Below are 16,339 nucleotides of genomic sequence, written 5' to 3' on the forward strand. Positions count from 1 at the left end.
GTCCACGCACTGCCTGTCTTTCCTTGGTGGAAAACGCTTTTTCTCCTTTCAACTCCCACCCATTTCAGAAGTGAGGCCCGGGTGCTTGGCTCCAGCTCCTCTCTGAGGATGGAGGCAGGGCCTCATGCTTCTCCTCATCCTCTTCCCCTCGAGGGCTGTCCTGGGGTGCAGACCCCCTGCCCTCTGAGCCACGGCCCCGGAGCTCTGTGTGTGTGTGGATGCCAGGGTGGAGAAGGAGGCCCCACCGTGGTGGCCTGTCCCACCAGGTGTGTGGTGCCCTCCCCCCTTCCCCCAGAGCCTGGCCTCCTCCACATGGCTGTCTGTCCTGTCCAAGCCCCTCAATGGGCCATGGGGCTTTTTTAAAAAATTTTTTTATGGACTTTGCATGTGGTCAAGGGCTGCAAACATTTCCCCAGTCTGTTGTCTGTTGTTTGTTTTTGAATGAGATTCATTTATTTCCTGAAGAAAGAAATGAGCTTTTTTTTTTTTTTTTTTATTGCTTAAAGTATTACAAAGGGTATTACATATGTGTCCTTTTTTTCCCCCCCACCCTTGACAGTCAGAAATGAGCTTTTATGCAGTAAAATCTACTAGTATTTTTGTTGAGTTCCTATGATGGTATCCTCATTGAAAAGTATTTTTTCAGCCCTAACCGGTTTGGCTCAGTGGATAGAGTGTCGGCCTGTGGACTGAAGGTCCCAGGTTTGATTCTGGTCAAGGGCATGTACCTTGGTTGTGGGCACATCCCCAATAAGGGGTGTGCAGGAGGCAACTGATTGATGTTTCTTTCTCATCGATGTTTCTCTCTCATCAATGTTTCTAACTATCCCTCTCCCTTCCTCTCTGTAAAAAATCAATAAAATATATTTTTAAAAAAAGAAAAGTTTTTTTCAGCCCAAGATGTAAGAAATAGTAAATTTCCTCCTGGCGTAAAGCACACTTTTCAGAAGAAAAGGATAGGGAGGAAAGCTTCTGAGCTTGGTCTCATATTTTCCTTTTCCTCCTCAAAGATGTTGACTGTCTTTGCTTCACACTCAAGTATTTGCACCTCCTGAGTTCTGGGGTGGGCAGGGAGAGCAGGTGTGGACAGCGGCCGGGGGTGGGGGTGGGGTTGGGGGGGGGAGCCTGGAGGAGAAGCTGAGGAAGAAACCAGCTCACACCTGTGCCCAGGGAAGGGCTGGTTCTTCCTTTGGCCCAGTATTAATCCCTCCCATTGGGGTGGGGGGGAGGGTGTGGCCTCACACCTGAGCTGGCAAGTGAGCTTCTCTGGGAATCAAATTCATACTCTGCAAGGGGCCACATGCAGCCTGTGGCTGGGGCAGGAGCCAGCAGGGAGCCTGAACCCACCTGCCCTGCTGTGCCAGCTCCTAGGACCCACCAGCATGCTGCTGTCCCCGCTGGGCCGCATGCAGAGGTAAGGCGGGGGTTTGGGGACTGGGTCCTCCAGGGGAGATAGGGCACTTCTTTTATCCTCGGATGTGCTGAGAACCTGGCGGAAAGGAGTCATTCTGTGTTTGTCTTATAAAGGAAGTCACGGGGTTGGGGGCTCTAACACTCCCCTGAATTCACCCCCAGGCCTGGGCCTCTGGGGGACAAGAGCCCAGGGCTGAGGAGAAAATGAGGATTTGAGGTTTGGGCTGAAGGCCTCGGTGGGGGACTGCTAGGGCCCTGGGACCTCCTGGCCCCAGTCTAGGGTCACCTTCCTGTGGCTGGGCCCCTGAGTTTGTAGTGACCTTCCATCCTCCTTCATGGCATTGGCAGTTACCTGCATTTGCATTTTAGGACGCTTGCTGGAGGCCTGAATGTGTGAGAGGGAGTCCCTGCCAGCTCCAGGTGACACGAGGCTGCTCCCCTTTTTAAGCTGAGGAGGTAGAGTCTCCCACACACACAGGTTGGAGGGAGGCGGGCCTGGTCTGCAGATGCTTTGCGTTTTACTTCTCTGCCTCATCCCACAGGCTTTTCGGGATTCCAGCACCTCTGATGCCCTCCTCTCCACCTGTGCCCATCCCTCCCTGTAGGCCCTGGGGGCTAGCAGAGATGGGGGAAGGTCCCAGTGTCTCTCTTCCTGTGGGCCTTGTCACCACTCTGTGAGGAGGAGGCATGAAGGCTGGGGGCAGGGTCACTCTAGCTGGGGCCAAGCTGGGTTTCTCTGGCTGCCCAGCATCCTGTGCACATGGCAGGTAAGGCAGTCTGGGGAGCCCCAGGGCATGGGCTGTCTGGTGGCTGTGAGTGTCCCAGGCTCATGGGTTCAGTCAAAGCACTTGGAGGAAGGGGCTGCAGCCACCGAGTCCCTGTCCCCACAACCCTGGCCTGGGCCACCCAGAGCCTGTTTATTTCCCTTTAATGGTGCGAACTTTTGTAGGCTTCTCTCGCTTGGCCCAGCTCGCTTGTCTGTTGTGGGTCAGAGAGAGGACAACCGTGGGCAGGGCAGCCAAGTGGGGCGACCCCATGGCCCTGGGCAGTCCGTGGAGCTGTGAGCAGAGTTGACACTTTCTGGCCAGATGGGCTGTGGCATCTCAGTGAGTCCCCTTGCCTGTGATGGACTTAGGCACAAACCCTCCTCAGTGACTTCAAGGTTTTGGGTGACCCTGATTTGGGGGGCATCTCCCCAGGCTCTTATGGCTGCTGGGGACCCCAGCCCAAGACTGTGGCCTCGTTGGCTGTATGGCAGTTGTTGGATGGCTTTGGGATATTTGCCTGGGCCTCTAAAGACATGCATTTCTGTTTGTTTGGGACTCAGTTCTGTGGGAGCAAAGAACCCTAAGAGTGCTGAGCCCTGAGGAGCTGTGCTTGTGGGGGCTGTGTGGCCTGTGGGGGCTCCATGCATTTTAGGAGGCTCGTTGAGGGCCTGAGTTCCTGAGAGCAACTCCCTGCAGCTCTTGGTGACACGCGGCTGCTCCCCTTTATAAGCAGAGGAGGTAGCGTCTCGGGCACTGAGGTTGAGGGAGGCCAGCTGTAGGGGGGCTTCCAACCAACCCTGACAGGACCCCACTTGCTGATTAGGCAGCAGAACTTTGGTGGGGATGGTGCTGCCTCCCTGGGGGACCTAGGCAACAGGAGCTCTGGGCTTCTGGGTGTCCTGTGGGGCGGAAGGAGGGGCCACTACAGGCCCACAGCCCTGAAACTTCCTGTTCTGTCCTATAATTATTTTTATCTATTCTATGCTTATAATTTTATACTAAAGGCCTGGTGCACGAAATTCATGCAGGGGGGTGGGGAGGGTCCCCTCAGCTCAGCAAGCACCCGCTCCAATCCAGGACTCCTCGGGGGATGTCTGACTGCCAGTTTAGGCCCAATCTCCGGGACTGGGCCTAAACCGGCAGTCAGACATTCCTCTCAAAATCCTGGACTGCTGGCTCCTAACTGCTCACCTGCCTGCCTGCCTGATTGCCCCTAACTGCCCCCCCTGCCAGCCTGATCACCCCTAACTGCCTCTGACTGCCAGCCTGATCATCTCTCACTGCCCTCCCCTGCCAGCCTGGTCACCTCTAACTGCCCCCCCCCCCCCCCGCTGGCCTGGTTACACTGGCCTGGTCGCCCCCAACTGCCCCCCTCCGTCAGCCTGGCCGCCCCATGCAGCCTGCTGTTCAGTTGTTTGGTCATCCCTCACTAACCCCCCTGCATCCTGTTTGGTCGTCCATTTGGTTGTTTCGGTTGTGATGGCCCCTGGCTTTTTATATATATGGATTCTACATCTAGAATATATTTATTCTGTTCCATCTCATCCTACTCTATAATTGCCGGGGTCCAACCCCAGCAGGTCCAGGGGTCCCCAAAGGTGTGGATGGAGTCGGCGAAGAAGGAAGGACACGGAGACAGTGTTCAGTTGATCAGCAGCCTAGCCAGGATCTCCAGCCAGGATCTCCAGCCAAGTTCTGGTCTGGATCTCCAGCGAAGTTCTGCTTCAGATCTCCAGCCAGGTTCTGTGTCCATGTTCTCTTGCTAGGTTCTCCAGGTTCTCCAGCCAGGTTCTGTAGCCATGTTCCCTCGCTAGGTTCTCCAGCCAGGTTCTGTCCAGGTTCTCCAGCCAGGTTCAGTCACCAGGTTCTAGTCAGGTTCTCTTGCCAATTTCTGTAGTCAGGTTCAGTCCAGGATCTTTTGCCATGTTCTCTCGCTAGGTTCTGTCTCTAGGTTCTGAGGCCAGTTTCTGTCCAGGAACTTTTGCCATGTTCTCTCCAGCGAAGTTCTTCTGTCTCTAGAGAACGTTCTCTGTAGGTTCTGTGCCTAGGTTCTGTCTCTCTCGGTTCCGTATTCTAAGTTCTGTGTCTTGCTGTCTTATTACATCTGTATTTATACCAGTTGATTCAATCCTATCAATCTCTATTACAAAGGCTAGGGCGTTTCTTATCTCCATTCCAGGGAGTAAAGATTATGTAGCTTAAGCATGATTGTTCGTAGTTAAAGTGATTAATTACCCGCCTGGCACTAGTTAAGAGGTTTTATTCCCTCCCTAACTTCAGGGGAAAATCCCTACCTGGGGAAACAACCTTTCTCAGAGACCTTGGTTAAAACACATAGTGCCAAGAAGGTGAGCAAACATATTAAGAACAGTATGCCATATATGCCAGGTCCCTTGAAACAGCAAGCATGGACCGGCTCCCGGCATATAATATTTTACTGTTTTCCATTTTTATTTTACTCTATCCTATTCCACTCTATTCTACTCTATTCCACTCTATTCTATTCCTTGCCACTCCTCTCCCTTCCATTTTATTCTACTCTGTTCTGCAAAAGTGCTGGCTGCACCCCCATACATTGATAGTGAGACCCACTGAATTGACTTCTTAGCAACCGGCGCGCAGCCCACAGTTGAGAGAACACCATCCTAGGCTCTTGAGGGTGAAGCAGTGATTGGGAGAAGGATCGGTGTCCTGTGGGGTAATGGTGCATGGGCTGTACTGGGCTCTCCTTGTACCAACAATCTGTTAACAAGCCCCTGGGACCCAGCCGCTGGAAGAGAGGGCATGGTGTTTCTCAGGGACAGTGGCCCCTCCGCACCCACACTTGGCACCCCCCCAGTGGCTGCATTCAGCCCGACAGTTGAGGGGCTGGAAGGCCCTGGACAGCTTTGTGCTCACTGGCTCTTGGCGGGGGTGCCTCAGTTTTCCCCACATGGCTTTCCAGTGGTATAACAACTTCCTTGGGTAGCTGTCTTGAACAGGGTCTCAGGGCAGCAGAAGCAGATGCTGCATTATTCATGCTGAGCTCAGAATCGCACAGCATCACTTAGGGCACATTCTACAGGTCAAAGGACACCCTGTCATTCCCAATTCAGTGGCAGTGAAATGGGCGGCATCTTGACGGGAGGATAGCAGGTGGGTGTTGGGTGTGGCAGGACAGGCATCTATGGCCATATGTCTCCCCTGCCACATCCTGCAGGTGGCGACAACGTGGCCTTTTTTCTTTTTCTAGATGAAGTCTCCGGGTGCAGGGTGACCACACTCCTCCCCTCTGTGATTTGGGGGATGTTCAGTTTGGATGTCTGGCACCCCATCACTTTCTTTTAAAAAAAATATTTTTATTGATTTCAGAGAGGAAGGGAGAGGGACAGAGAAATAGAAATATCACTGATGAGAGAGAATCATTGATTGGCTGCCTCCTGCATCCCCCGCAACCTGGGCATGTGCCCTTACCGGGAACTGAACTGTGACCTCCTGGTTCATAGGTCGACACTCAACCACCTAGCCATGCTGGCCGGGGGGCCCTGTTTCTTTTTGATTTGGCCTTTATATGGATGGCTCTGTGCTCTGGACTTGTGGCCCTGGGCTCCACTCTGCACCGACCAGGTCCCCAGCACTGGGAGCTGCCCCTGGCCTGCGGGAGACCTGTGCCTGGCCTCACGCGGTGGAGGGGGCGTCCTGGAGCCTAGCTCCTCAGTGCTTTCCTCAGCCCACTGAGTCGGGAAGGGGTCTAGGCCGCCCGTTCCCCTGAGGATGCAGCTTTTGCTGCCAAGTGCTTGTTTGTGTGTGTGTGTGTGTGTAGGTGTGTGAGTGTGTGTGTATGTGAGTGTGTGTATGTGTGTATGTGTGTGCGAGTGTGTGTGAGTGTGTGTGTATGTGAGTGTGTGTATGTTTGTGAGTGTGTATGTGTGTGTGTGTGCGTATGTTTGTGAGTGTGTGTGTGTATGTGTGTGAGCGTGTGTGTATGTGAGTGTGTGTATGTTTGTGAGTGTGTGTGTATGTGTGTGTGAGTGTGTGTATGTTTGTGTGTGTGTGAGTGTGTATGTGTGTGTGTGTGTTTGTGAGTGTGTGTGTGAGTGTGTGTGTTTGTGAGTGTGTGTGTGAGTGTGTATGTGTGTGTGAGTGTGAGTGTGTGTATGTTTGTGAGTGTGTGTGTGAGTGTGTGTGTGTGTGTATGTTTGTGTGTGTGAGTGTGTGTGAGTGTGTGTGTATGTTTGTGAGTGTGTATGTGTGTGTGTGTGTGTGAGTGTGTGTATGTTTGTGAGTGTGTATGTGTGAGTGTGTGTAGGTGTGTGAGTGTGTGTGTATGTGTGTGTGAGTGTGTGTGTATGTGTATGTGTGTGTATGTGTATATGTGCGTGCGTGTGTGTGTGTGCATGTGTGAGTGTGTGTGTGTGTGTATGTGTATGTGTGTGATTCTTCTACCTGTAGTGCGGGATTTTGGGGGTGATTTGTAAGAGCACCCTCCAAAATTAGAGATTAGGCTGGGTGTTGTTTTTCTAGATTCCAGCTAAAATTGGCTGACCACTGAACGATGGCAGACATTTGGTTCCATGTCCTTTTGTAACTCCGCAGAGGCAACTGTTTGTCCATTTCCCACGAGCTGGCCAGATGGGCCTGCAGGGGTGTGTGGAATCCTGGATATAAAACCATTGTGAATCTTGCTGATATGCTGGCTGTCTTGACTGTTTACTGCTCACAATTTTATATCTTTTATTGGTTGTTACCAGATGCCAGGAATTCTTCCTGAGCAATCTGGGAATGGCCTCACCTGGGGCACTCACTGGTCAGCCCTCGGCTCAGTGGGGCGTGGGCATGGGCCTGCGGGGCCTTACGCTCTCCCCACTGGCCCCAGTGGAACTGGACCAATGCCACATCCTGTTCTCAGTTCCAAATGCAGGAAGTGTGAGGCTCCTGAGCAACGCGGCCACCCCCAAAGGGAAGCGGGTGCCACAGACAAGTGTTTGTTTGAGGGGTGAAGTTCTCAGGGATTGAGGTGGCCCCTTCCAGCTAAAGGCATTTGGAAGCATGGTCACATGGTTTATGCTTTTCAACTATTTTTCTCACAATTATTGGCTTTAAATTTTTTTAGCAGCTGGAGTCATTTAAAAAATGTTAAAATTTTGCTTTTTTAAACAGCTTTATTGACATGTAATTCACATACCAAGCAATTCATCCATTTAGCCTTGTGCAACCACTGGGCTCTCGTTAAAGACTAACCATCTGTGAGCAACTCGTGGTGTCAGGACAGGCAGGAGAGGGACTCCCTACTCGGCCCTGAGGGTTGGTGGCCTCTCTGGGCTGACCACCGGTCCCCCCCGTGGCCACTGCCTTCCCAGGTCACTTCAACCCCCACGGCCCTACTGACCCCACGGCGGGCATTGGGACTAGAGCCAGAAGAGCCTCTCTTTAGAAACGGGGAGTTCTCTACAGACTTCCTGGTTCTCACTGGGCAGCTGCGAAGAACTGAGACACATTCATGCTGCCTCAAGGCCAAAGAGGTTATTGTAAGTTTCAACAGATGGTCAGCGTGGGCAGAATCTTATTAAAGCCTCTGCAAGGAGTCGGTAAACTGCAGTATTTGTGGGAGGGAGTTTTATGGTGGAACAAAATGTTGACTGGAGAGTATCATAAGGGAGACCAGCCTGGCAGACGTCCCAGCAGGGGTTCAACCCAGCAGGTGTCAGGGGACAGCACACCGCTTCCCTGGGAGGGTCTCATGAGTTCAGTGGAAAGGACTGTAGCACAGTAACCCCGTGGCTCTGTGACCATAGTATGGCCTTCTAGAAGGGCAATCCTTTGGGGTTTGGAAACTTGTCCCTTTTCACTCTGGTGTAGACTACTGGTTCCCCCATATCCGTGCACCTCACTGGGGCCCGCTTCTCCGAAGTCTTCCACCTGCTTCTCCTGGTCACTCCCCTTTCTGCATCTCATGGGGTCCCTGTGCTGCTGCCCACAGGCCACTGCTGACTTGGACATCCTTCCCTATTGGGCCTTGGGCCTCACTCACTGCTGTTGTATCACTTATTTAAAAAAAAAAAATAAAAATAAAAAAAAATATATATATATATATAATTGATTTCAGAGAGGAAGGGAGAGGGAGAGATAGAAACATCAATAATGAGAATCATTGATTGGCTGCCTCCTGCATGCCACCTACTGGGGATGGAGCCCTCAACCTGGGCATCTACCATTGACTGGAATCGAACCCGGGACCCTTCAGTCCACAGGCCGATGCTCTCTATCCATTGAGTCAAACCAGCTAGGGCTATCACTTTTTTCCCCCCACATTTATTTATTTAGTTAGTTATTTTGCACTTAACCGTACAATATGCAAACTAAATCTATTACCAGGTTGTAGATACAATATAATTAGCTATTTACATGCAATAAACATTAATATTTCAAGAAAAATTATTTTAAATATAATAATATTATATCACTTATTTTTAAAAAAATATTTTTATTGATTTCTGACAGGAAGGGAAGAGAGATAGAAACACCAATGATGAGAGAGAATCATTGATTGGCTGCCTCCTGCACACCCCACATTGGGGATTGAGCCCGCAACCCAGGCATTTGTCCTGACTGGGAATCGAACTGTGACCTCCTGGTTCACAAGTTGACACTCAACCACTGAGCCACGTCAGCTGGGCTGTTCTATCACTTCTTAAGGATCAGCTATTCCCACCTGTCACAGGACGGGGGGAGCATCCGGGAGAGAATTACTTGAAGAACAAGGGTGAAGTGAGTGGGGGAAAAGCTTATCTAGTGTCCGTGTGTGTGCAGTGTCCACAGTGTGTGCATGGTGTGTGCTTTGTGTGTGCAGTGGCATCAGTGTGTGCATGGTGTGTGCTTTGTGTGTGCAGTGTCCACAGTGTGTGCATGGTGTGTGCTTTGTGTGTGCAGTGTCCACAGTGTGTGCATGGTGTGTGCTTTGTGTGTGCAGTGTCCACAGTGTGTGCATGGTGTGTGCTTTGTGTGTGCAGTGTCCACAGTGTGTGCATGGTGTGTGCTTTGTGTGTGCAGTGGCCACAATGTGTGCATGGTGTGTGCATGGTGTGTGCAGTGTCCACAGTGTGTGCATGGTGTGTGCTTTGTGTGTGCAGTGTCGACAGTGTGTGCATGGTGTGTGCTTTGTGTGTGCAGTGTCCTCAGTGTGTGCATGGTGTGTGCTTTGTGTGTGCAGTGTCCACAGTGTGTGCATGGTGTGCGCTTTGTGTGTGCAGTGGCCACAGTGTGTGCATGGTGTGTGCTTTGTGTGTGCAGTGTCGACAGTGTGTGCATGGTGTGTGCTTTGTGTGTGCAGTGTCCACAGTGTGTGCATGGTGTGTGCTTTGTGTGTGCAGTGGCCACAGTGTGTGCATGGTGTGTGCTTTGTTTGTGCAGTGTCCACAGTGTGTGCATGGTGTGTGCTTTGTGTGTGCAGTGTCCACAGTGTGTGCATGGTGTGTGCTTTGTGTGTGCAGTGTCCACAGTGTGTGCATGGTGTGTGCTTTGTGTGTGCAGTGGCCACAGTGTGTGCATGGTGTGTGCTTTGTGTGTGCAGTGTCCACAGTGTGTGCATGGTGTGTGCTTTGTGTGTGCAGTGTCCACAGTGTGTGCATGGTGTGTGCTTTGTGTGTGCAGTGTCCTCAGTGTGTGCAGGGTGTGTGCTTTGTGTGTGCTGTGTCCTCAGTGTGTGTATTGTGTGTGCAGTGTCCACAGTGTGTGTGCTTTGTGTGTGCAGTGGCCACAGTGTGTGCATGGTGTGTGCTTTGTGTGTGCAGTGTCCTCAGTGTGTGCAGGGTGTGTGCTTTGTGTGTGCTGTGTTCTCAGTGTGTGTATTGTGTGTGCAGTGTCCACAGTGTGTGTGCTTTGTGTGTGCAGTGTCCACAGTGTGTGCATGGTGTGTGCTTTGTGTGTGCAGTGTCCACAGTGTGTGCATGGTGTGTGCTTTGTGTGTGCAGTGTCCACAGTGTGTGCATGGTGTGTGCTTTGTGTGTGCAGTGTCCACAGTGTGTGCATGGTGTGTGCTTGGTGTGTGCAGTGTCGACAGTGTGTGCATGGTGTGTGCTTTGTGTGTGCAGTGTCCTCAGTGTGTGCATGGTGTGTGCTTTGTGTGTGCAGTGGCCACAGTGTGTGCATGGTGTGTGCTTTGTGTGTGCAGTGTCCACAGTGTGTGCATGGTGTATGCTTTGTGTGTGCAGTGTCCACAGTGTGTGCATGGTGTGTGCTTTGTGTGTGCAGTGTCCACAGTGTGTGCATGGTGTGTGCTTTGTGTGTGCAGTGGCCACAGTGTGTGCATGGTGTGTGCTTTGTGTGTGCAGTGGCCACAGTGTGTGCATGGTGTGTGCTTTGTGTGTGCAGTGGCCACAGTGTGTGCATGGTGTGTGCTTTGTGTGTGCAGTGTCCACAGTGTGTGCATGGTGTGTGCTTTGTGTGTGCTGTGTCCTCAGTGTGTGCATGGTGTGTGCTTTGTGTGTGCAGTGTCCACAGTGTGTGCATGGTGTGTGCTTTGTGTGTGCAGTGGCCACAGTGTGTGCATTGCGTGTGCAGTGTCCTCAGTGTGTGTGCATTGTGTGTGCAGTGTCCTCAGTGTGTATTGTGTGTGCTTTGTGTGTGCAGTGGCCACAGTGTGTGCAGGGTGTGCAGTGCGCTCAGTGCATGCAGAGTGTTAAGTGTCTGCAGGGTGCACATTTCCCTTCCTGGGCAAACCCTCAGGGTCTCTGGCATCCACCTGAGCGTGTCCCTCCCCACAATGGTGCCGCTGTGTCCTGACCGGGTTCTTTCCACTGGACATGCTTTGCTGGTGTGCCTTGGCTCTTCCAGCGCCCCAGGAGGCTTCCCCACCTGCCGTGTGGAAGGGCACCGGTGCTGTGCGGCGGGGACAGTGTGGCCTGCGGATTACTGTGTCTCTGGGCCACAAGCCTCTTCCCTAGCGAGCGGCCTCAGGCGAGACATGTGATCTTCCTGAGCCCAGTGAGGATCAGTGACCCCCTGGGACTCCATGGGGTAGAGCAGGTCAGGTGTCAAGGGGTACGTGGTGACTCCAGGACAAATCCTTGCACATGTCCTCTCTGGACAAAGGCTCTGTGCCCTTTAACTCAGAGGTCCTGAGAGGTGGTGCCAATCACGACAGTGAGGGACAGCCCTACACTATGGGGCGCCCCGTCCCAGCCTGTCCCTTCCCTGATCTGGTCACCGTGTCTCCCTCGGGTGTCCCAGCCCAGGGACTATGGCCTGAACCCCCTGCCGAGTTCCTGGAACCCAGGCGGGCCCTCTAAGTGTCCTCTTTCGTGGGGCTCCTCCCCTTCTGTGGGGGCGGAGTGCCAGGATGTACTACCTCTCGGCCCCCACCCAGGATGTGTCCCTGGGGTGTGAGTTCAGGGGTCTCAGTCAGGCCAGTCTCCAGGGACCCCTGACCTGCTCTCACCTCCACCTGTCAGATCCCTGCCCACTTCCCAGAGAAGGGCTCTGCCTCTTGGCTTCCCCTGGCTTTGGGCAGTGGGTAGTGTGGCAGGGGGCCAGCGGGGAGTAGAGTCTGATGATCCACCCACCCAGGGCCTGCACGGGCCGGCACACAGCACAGGGCCCAGCCTGTGGCACATGAGGGGCAGAGGGTATAGCCACTTCGGTTCAATAGGAGCTGTTACATGGATGATGCTGAGCTGAGGTGGGTGGGGTGGGTGGCATCGGTCCCTCCTGTGCCCCTGACGGGGGGGCTCACTGGTTCCCCTGCCCACAGGCGCTTCTGGACCCTCCTCCTCCTGACCCTGCTCCTGCTCCTGCTGGTTGGCCTCCTGCATGTGGATGTGGAAATGCTCACACCGTGAGTGCTGCATTGGGTGCTCTGTGGTCTGGGCACGCTCCCTCCCAGACAAGTACAGGGCCCCAGCCTGCCTATCTCCAAGCATTGGCCAGTGACCGGGGCAGGTCACATCTCCTAGATGGGGTGGGCCCTTCCTTTTGGGGACCCATTAGCTTACTGAGGCCCTCCCAATGAGTCCTCTGGGCAGTGAGGAGGACTCTGGGAGGGGGGGGCCTGGGCCTGGGCTGCGGGTATCTTGGGAAGAGCTGCTGTGTGCAGAGGGTGACCAGGTGGTGGGAGGCAGGGTAAGGGCCTAGGTTCGGGGAGATCAAGACCCCTGCTCCCTGCCTGCCAGTGGTATGTCCTCTGTGAAGCCCAGGGCCCATGGGAATGGCCACACAGGCCCAGCACTTTAGCCTGGCTGCTGGGAGGGTTTTGTGGCCCCAGGCCTTCTCCTCCTGCCCTTACCGCCAATGTTGGTTGGATCTCCTTGGGATATGGGGGAATGCCAAAGTCCCTGGGTCTCTTTGCTACCCCCACCTCCTCACTGTCCCCAGGGCCAGTGCAGGCCTCTGGACCCTGCCTTCCTCCCCCATCCTGGGTCCCTCTTACTGGCCCTGCTTTGGGGCCTTGCTGCTCCAGGCTGGAATCCACCGCTGGGGGCACCAGCCTCCACTCTTGCCCTGCGGTCAGGTTGGCCCATCCTGATATGACGGATCAGCCAAGAAATGCCAGACACATGGCTCAGACCACAGGGCCAGCACCATGTTAGGTGCCCCAGGTGCCAGACAAGAAGTTGGGGGCCCAAGAGGGGTGCCAGCGTCTAGGGGTCCAGCCTGCAGTACATGAGGGGCAGATGATGCAGCCACTTAGGGAGAATCATGTTTGTGCCAGTGGGTCCTTGGGGGCTGCAGGGTGGGGGGGTCTCTAGGTTAGAGGGACCACAGAGATGAGGCTGGGAGGGTTGGGATGTCACCACTATGGGAAGTGCGGATTGGGGGGCTGCTGGGTTGAGGTCATGTAGTTGGGGGAGCAGGTTGGGGGTCGCTGGGTCATGCAGCTGGGAGGTTTGCTAGGTTGGGGTCTCTCCCAGTGGGGATTTCCGGTTGGGGGTGAAGGGGAGGCGGTGTCCCTCACTGATGGCAGCATGCTGTCCTCCCAGCCTACTCCGGGGCCAGACTGAGGGGCTGCCCGTCACCAACATCATGTTTCTCAAGACGCACAAGACCGCCAGCAGCACGGTGCTCAACATCCTCTTCCGTTTTGCTGAGAGGCACAACCTGTCGGTGGCGCTGCCAGTCGGCTCGCGCTTCCACCTGGGCTACCCCTGGCTCTTCCTGGCGCGCTACGTGGAGGGCATGGGGCAGGATGGCCCACAGCGGCACTTCAACATCATGTGCAACCACCTGAGGTTTAACCTGCCCGAGGTGTGGCTGGGGGCGTGCCCTCTGCAGGTGGGAGATGGGGCGTGATGGAGGGGCAGGACTCAGCCGCAGGCCTTGAAGGCACTTTGTGGCATGACCATGCGGCGAGGGGTCAGGCCTGGCCACTGGAGAGACTGTGGGGTGTGTACAGGGACGTGGCTAGAGGGGGCTGGTAGCTGTCCATTGGAAGACCCTGCCACTCCAACCTCCACTTCTAGTGGCCTGCAACTGCTCTTGGAATCAGATAGGGTGCCCTCACAGCCTGCCGCCATCTCCTCCTTCTCCAGATTCCTCTTGTTGCCAACCCGCACAGTCTTCCCACCCCAGGACCTTTGCATGTGCTATCATCCCCTTCAGTGTGATGCTCTTCACACCTCCTCTTGTGGGTCATTTGGGTCTCAGATTCTTAGAGATCACCTCCTCCTGGGGGCTTCCCTGACTTCCCTTCCAGGAGAGAGGCGGGGAAGTGGAGGGAGTTTGGGGGAAGGGCAGGGCCAAGTTCAAGTGTTTTAGGATCATTCTGGACACTCGTGGAAAGTGGCAGTCAGGGGAGCAAGGTAGCGTGGACGAGATGCAGGGAAGCCAGTGGGAGAGGTGGTGGGCAGGATCAGGTGTGCAGTGGGGGATGGGTGGTGTGTGTGTGTGTGTGGGGGGGGGGGGTGAGGACACCTGCCCCCTGAGCTTCTGGAAGAAGCCCGGGGCGTCACCAGCCCTCATTCTGTCTCCTCACAGGTGCAGAAAGTGATGCCCAACGACACTCTATACTTTTCCATCCTCAGAAACCCCATCTTCCAGCTGGAGTCCTCCTTCACCTACTACAGACGCGACGCGCCCGCCTTCAGGGCCGCCCCGAGCCTGGACGCCTTCCTGGCGGCCCCGCACACCTACTACAACCAGAACCTGAGCAACGCTTACGCCCGGAACCACATGTGGTTCGACCTGGGCTTCGACCCCAACGCGCCGGTGGAGGAGAGCTACGTCCGCGCGCGCCTGGCCGAGGTGGAGCAGCGCTTCCAGCTGGTGCTCATCGCCGAGCACTTCGACGAGTCCATGGTGCTGCTGCGGCGCCGGCTTCGCTGGCGGCTGGACGACGTGGTCTCCTTCAAGCTCAACTCGCGCAGCCAGCGCACCGTCACCCGCCTGACGCCCGAGGGCCAGGAGCGCGCCAAGCGCTGGTGCGCCCTGGACTGGCACCTCTACCAGCACTTCAACCGCACCTTCTGGGCCTCAGTGCGCGCCGAGCTGGGCCCACGGCGACTGCGCTCCGAGGTGGCGAGGCTTCGGGCGCGGCGGCGTGAGCTGGAAGCCCTGTGCCTGCAGGACCGCGCGCCCAAGAACAAGACGCAGATCACCGACCGCAGGCTGCAGCCGTTCCAGTCCGGGGAGGCCAGCATCCTGGGCTACAACCTCAGGCAGGGCTTGGACAACGAGACGCTGCGCATGTGTCAGCGGATGGTCATGCCCGAGCTCCAGTACATGGCCCACTTGTACACCCTGCAGTTCCCCGAAAAGCCCCCCAAGGACATCCCCTTCCTGAAGGCATAGCCCCTCCGTTTGATGCCCGTCCCTCTGCTGTCACGCTGGGAGGCCCTGGGCACGGCCTCAGGCTCCTAGCTGGGCTCCTGGGATTACAGCTGCCCACTCCCAGTGTCCAGTGAGGAAAACGCCTGCAGGGGGAGCTCATGTTGGACGCAGTCCCGGAAGAGAGCCTGTTTGTTGTTCGTGGGGAGGGACTGAGGGCGCCCTGCCTGGCAGGACATGATTCCTGGCTGCTTGGGGGCCCAGCGGTGAGAGTGGGATGCACACAGTCAGTGTCTTATGCCCTTCAAAACACGTGGTGCCCGGAGCGCTGGAGGAATAGCTGCTCTCACAGCTCAGCCTGGAGGCTCAGCCTGGCCTGCCTGCCCGGTGCTGGGGGCCCTTCCTTTCCCCTCAGGACCTCCAGCTCAGAGGACCTGGCAGCTGGGCTGGGCACCTGCAGCGGGTGCTCCTGTGTGTAGGTATGTCCACACTTTTCAGGTGAATCAGCATTTCAAAGAAGGGGAGCCCCCCAAATGATCAGAACAGGAGGCAGCCGCTCCCTGGAACACTGGGAACTGAGGACGTGGCCCTTGTCTTCTCCCAGGAGGGGCAAACTTTTCCAAAGTGATTTTTCAGCCACAGAGCAGGGTACAAAACAAGCTTTCCTAGTACCATGGCTTGTTAGGAGGACACTCCTCACGGCACTACCACCAGGTGACTTCAGCTCGTTAGGAAAACCTGGTCCAGTTAAGACAGGTCAGTAAGCCAGGGGAAGTAGGAGAGGAAAATTGAGACAAATATTTAAATGACCTAGCAGTTTAGCCAGCTAGTAAATCGCAAAATCCTATATTCCGTAACCAACGACACCTAAGAGTAAATGGTTTACCCTTCTTCGTAATCAGAGGGTATACAGCTTAAATGACTCCTCAGAGAGGTAGATAACAGAAACCCAGTTAGTACAGTTCGTACCAACCACACCCAAGGATATGAATTTGCCCGGCCTGGCGTGGTTCAGTGGTTGAACACTGACCTATAAACCAGGAGATTGTGGTTAGATGCCCAGGTTGCAGGCTCGCTTCCCAGTGGGGGTTGTGCAGGAGGTAGCAGATCAATGATTCTCTCTCATCATTGATGTTTCTATCTCTCTTTCCCTCTCCCCTCCTCTCTGAAATAAAAAAATAAAAAGAAATTAATCTCGCCGAAACCGGTTTGGCTCAGTGGATAGAGCGTCGGCCTGCGGACTGAAAGGTCCCAGGTTCGATTCCGGTCAAGGGCATGTACCTGGGTTGCGGGCACATCCCCAGTGGGGAGTGTGCAGGAGGCAGCTGATCGATGTTTCTCTCTCATCGATGTTTCTAACTCTCTATCCCTCTCCCTTCCTCTCTGTAAAAAATCAATAAAATATATTTAAAAAAAAAAAAAAA

The 16,339-nt window shown here is 54.6% G+C and overlaps 1 protein-coding gene across 3 annotated transcripts; it reads left to right on the forward strand.

Annotated features, from left to right (window-relative positions):
• The first annotated feature begins 1,277 nt into the window (after window positions 1-1,277).
• GAL3ST2 (galactose-3-O-sulfotransferase 2) lies at window positions 1,278-16,009 on the forward strand. Of its 3 annotated transcripts, XM_036319843.1 has the most exons (4): window positions 1,278-1,414; window positions 11,908-11,991; window positions 13,133-13,397; window positions 14,127-16,009. In XM_036319843.1, the coding sequence occupies exons 1-4, from the start codon at window positions 1,383-1,385 to the stop codon at window positions 14,937-14,939; spliced, it is 1,194 nt and encodes a 397-aa protein (XP_036175736.1). In that variant the 5' UTR covers window positions 1,278-1,382; the 3' UTR covers window positions 14,940-16,009. The 3 variants fall into 3 exon arrangements, with proteins under 3 accessions (XP_036175736.1, XP_036175735.1, XP_036175737.1); XM_036319842.1 differs by lacking the exon at window positions 1,278-1,414 and having other exon boundaries at window positions 11,220-11,991; XM_036319844.1 differs by lacking the exon at window positions 1,278-1,414 and having other exon boundaries at window positions 11,220-11,991; window positions 14,174-14,820.
• The last annotated feature ends 330 nt before the right edge of the window (window positions 16,010-16,339 follow it).

This window comes from Myotis myotis, unplaced genomic scaffold (genome assembly GCF_014108235.1).
Source record: "Myotis myotis isolate mMyoMyo1 unplaced genomic scaffold, mMyoMyo1.p scaffold_m19_p_8, whole genome shotgun sequence".
NCBI classification, from domain to species: domain Eukaryota; kingdom Metazoa; phylum Chordata; class Mammalia; order Chiroptera; family Vespertilionidae; genus Myotis; species Myotis myotis.

What these genes read in the sequence shown, in the direction of transcription:
- GAL3ST2 (XM_036319842.1), top strand. Translation starts at nt 11,816, where the DNA reads ATGGATGATGCTGAGCTGAGGTGGGTGGGGTGGGTGGCATCGGTCCCT. An exon ending in GATGTGGAAATGCTCACACC is followed by an intron (nt 11,992 to 13,132) that starts GTGAGTGCTGCA and finishes CTGTCCTCCCAG; the next exon opens with CCTACTCCGGGGCCAGACTG. An exon ending in TGAGGTTTAACCTGCCCGAG is followed by an intron (nt 13,398 to 14,126) that starts GTGTGGCTGGGG and finishes GTCTCCTCACAG; the next exon opens with GTGCAGAAAGTGATGCCCAA.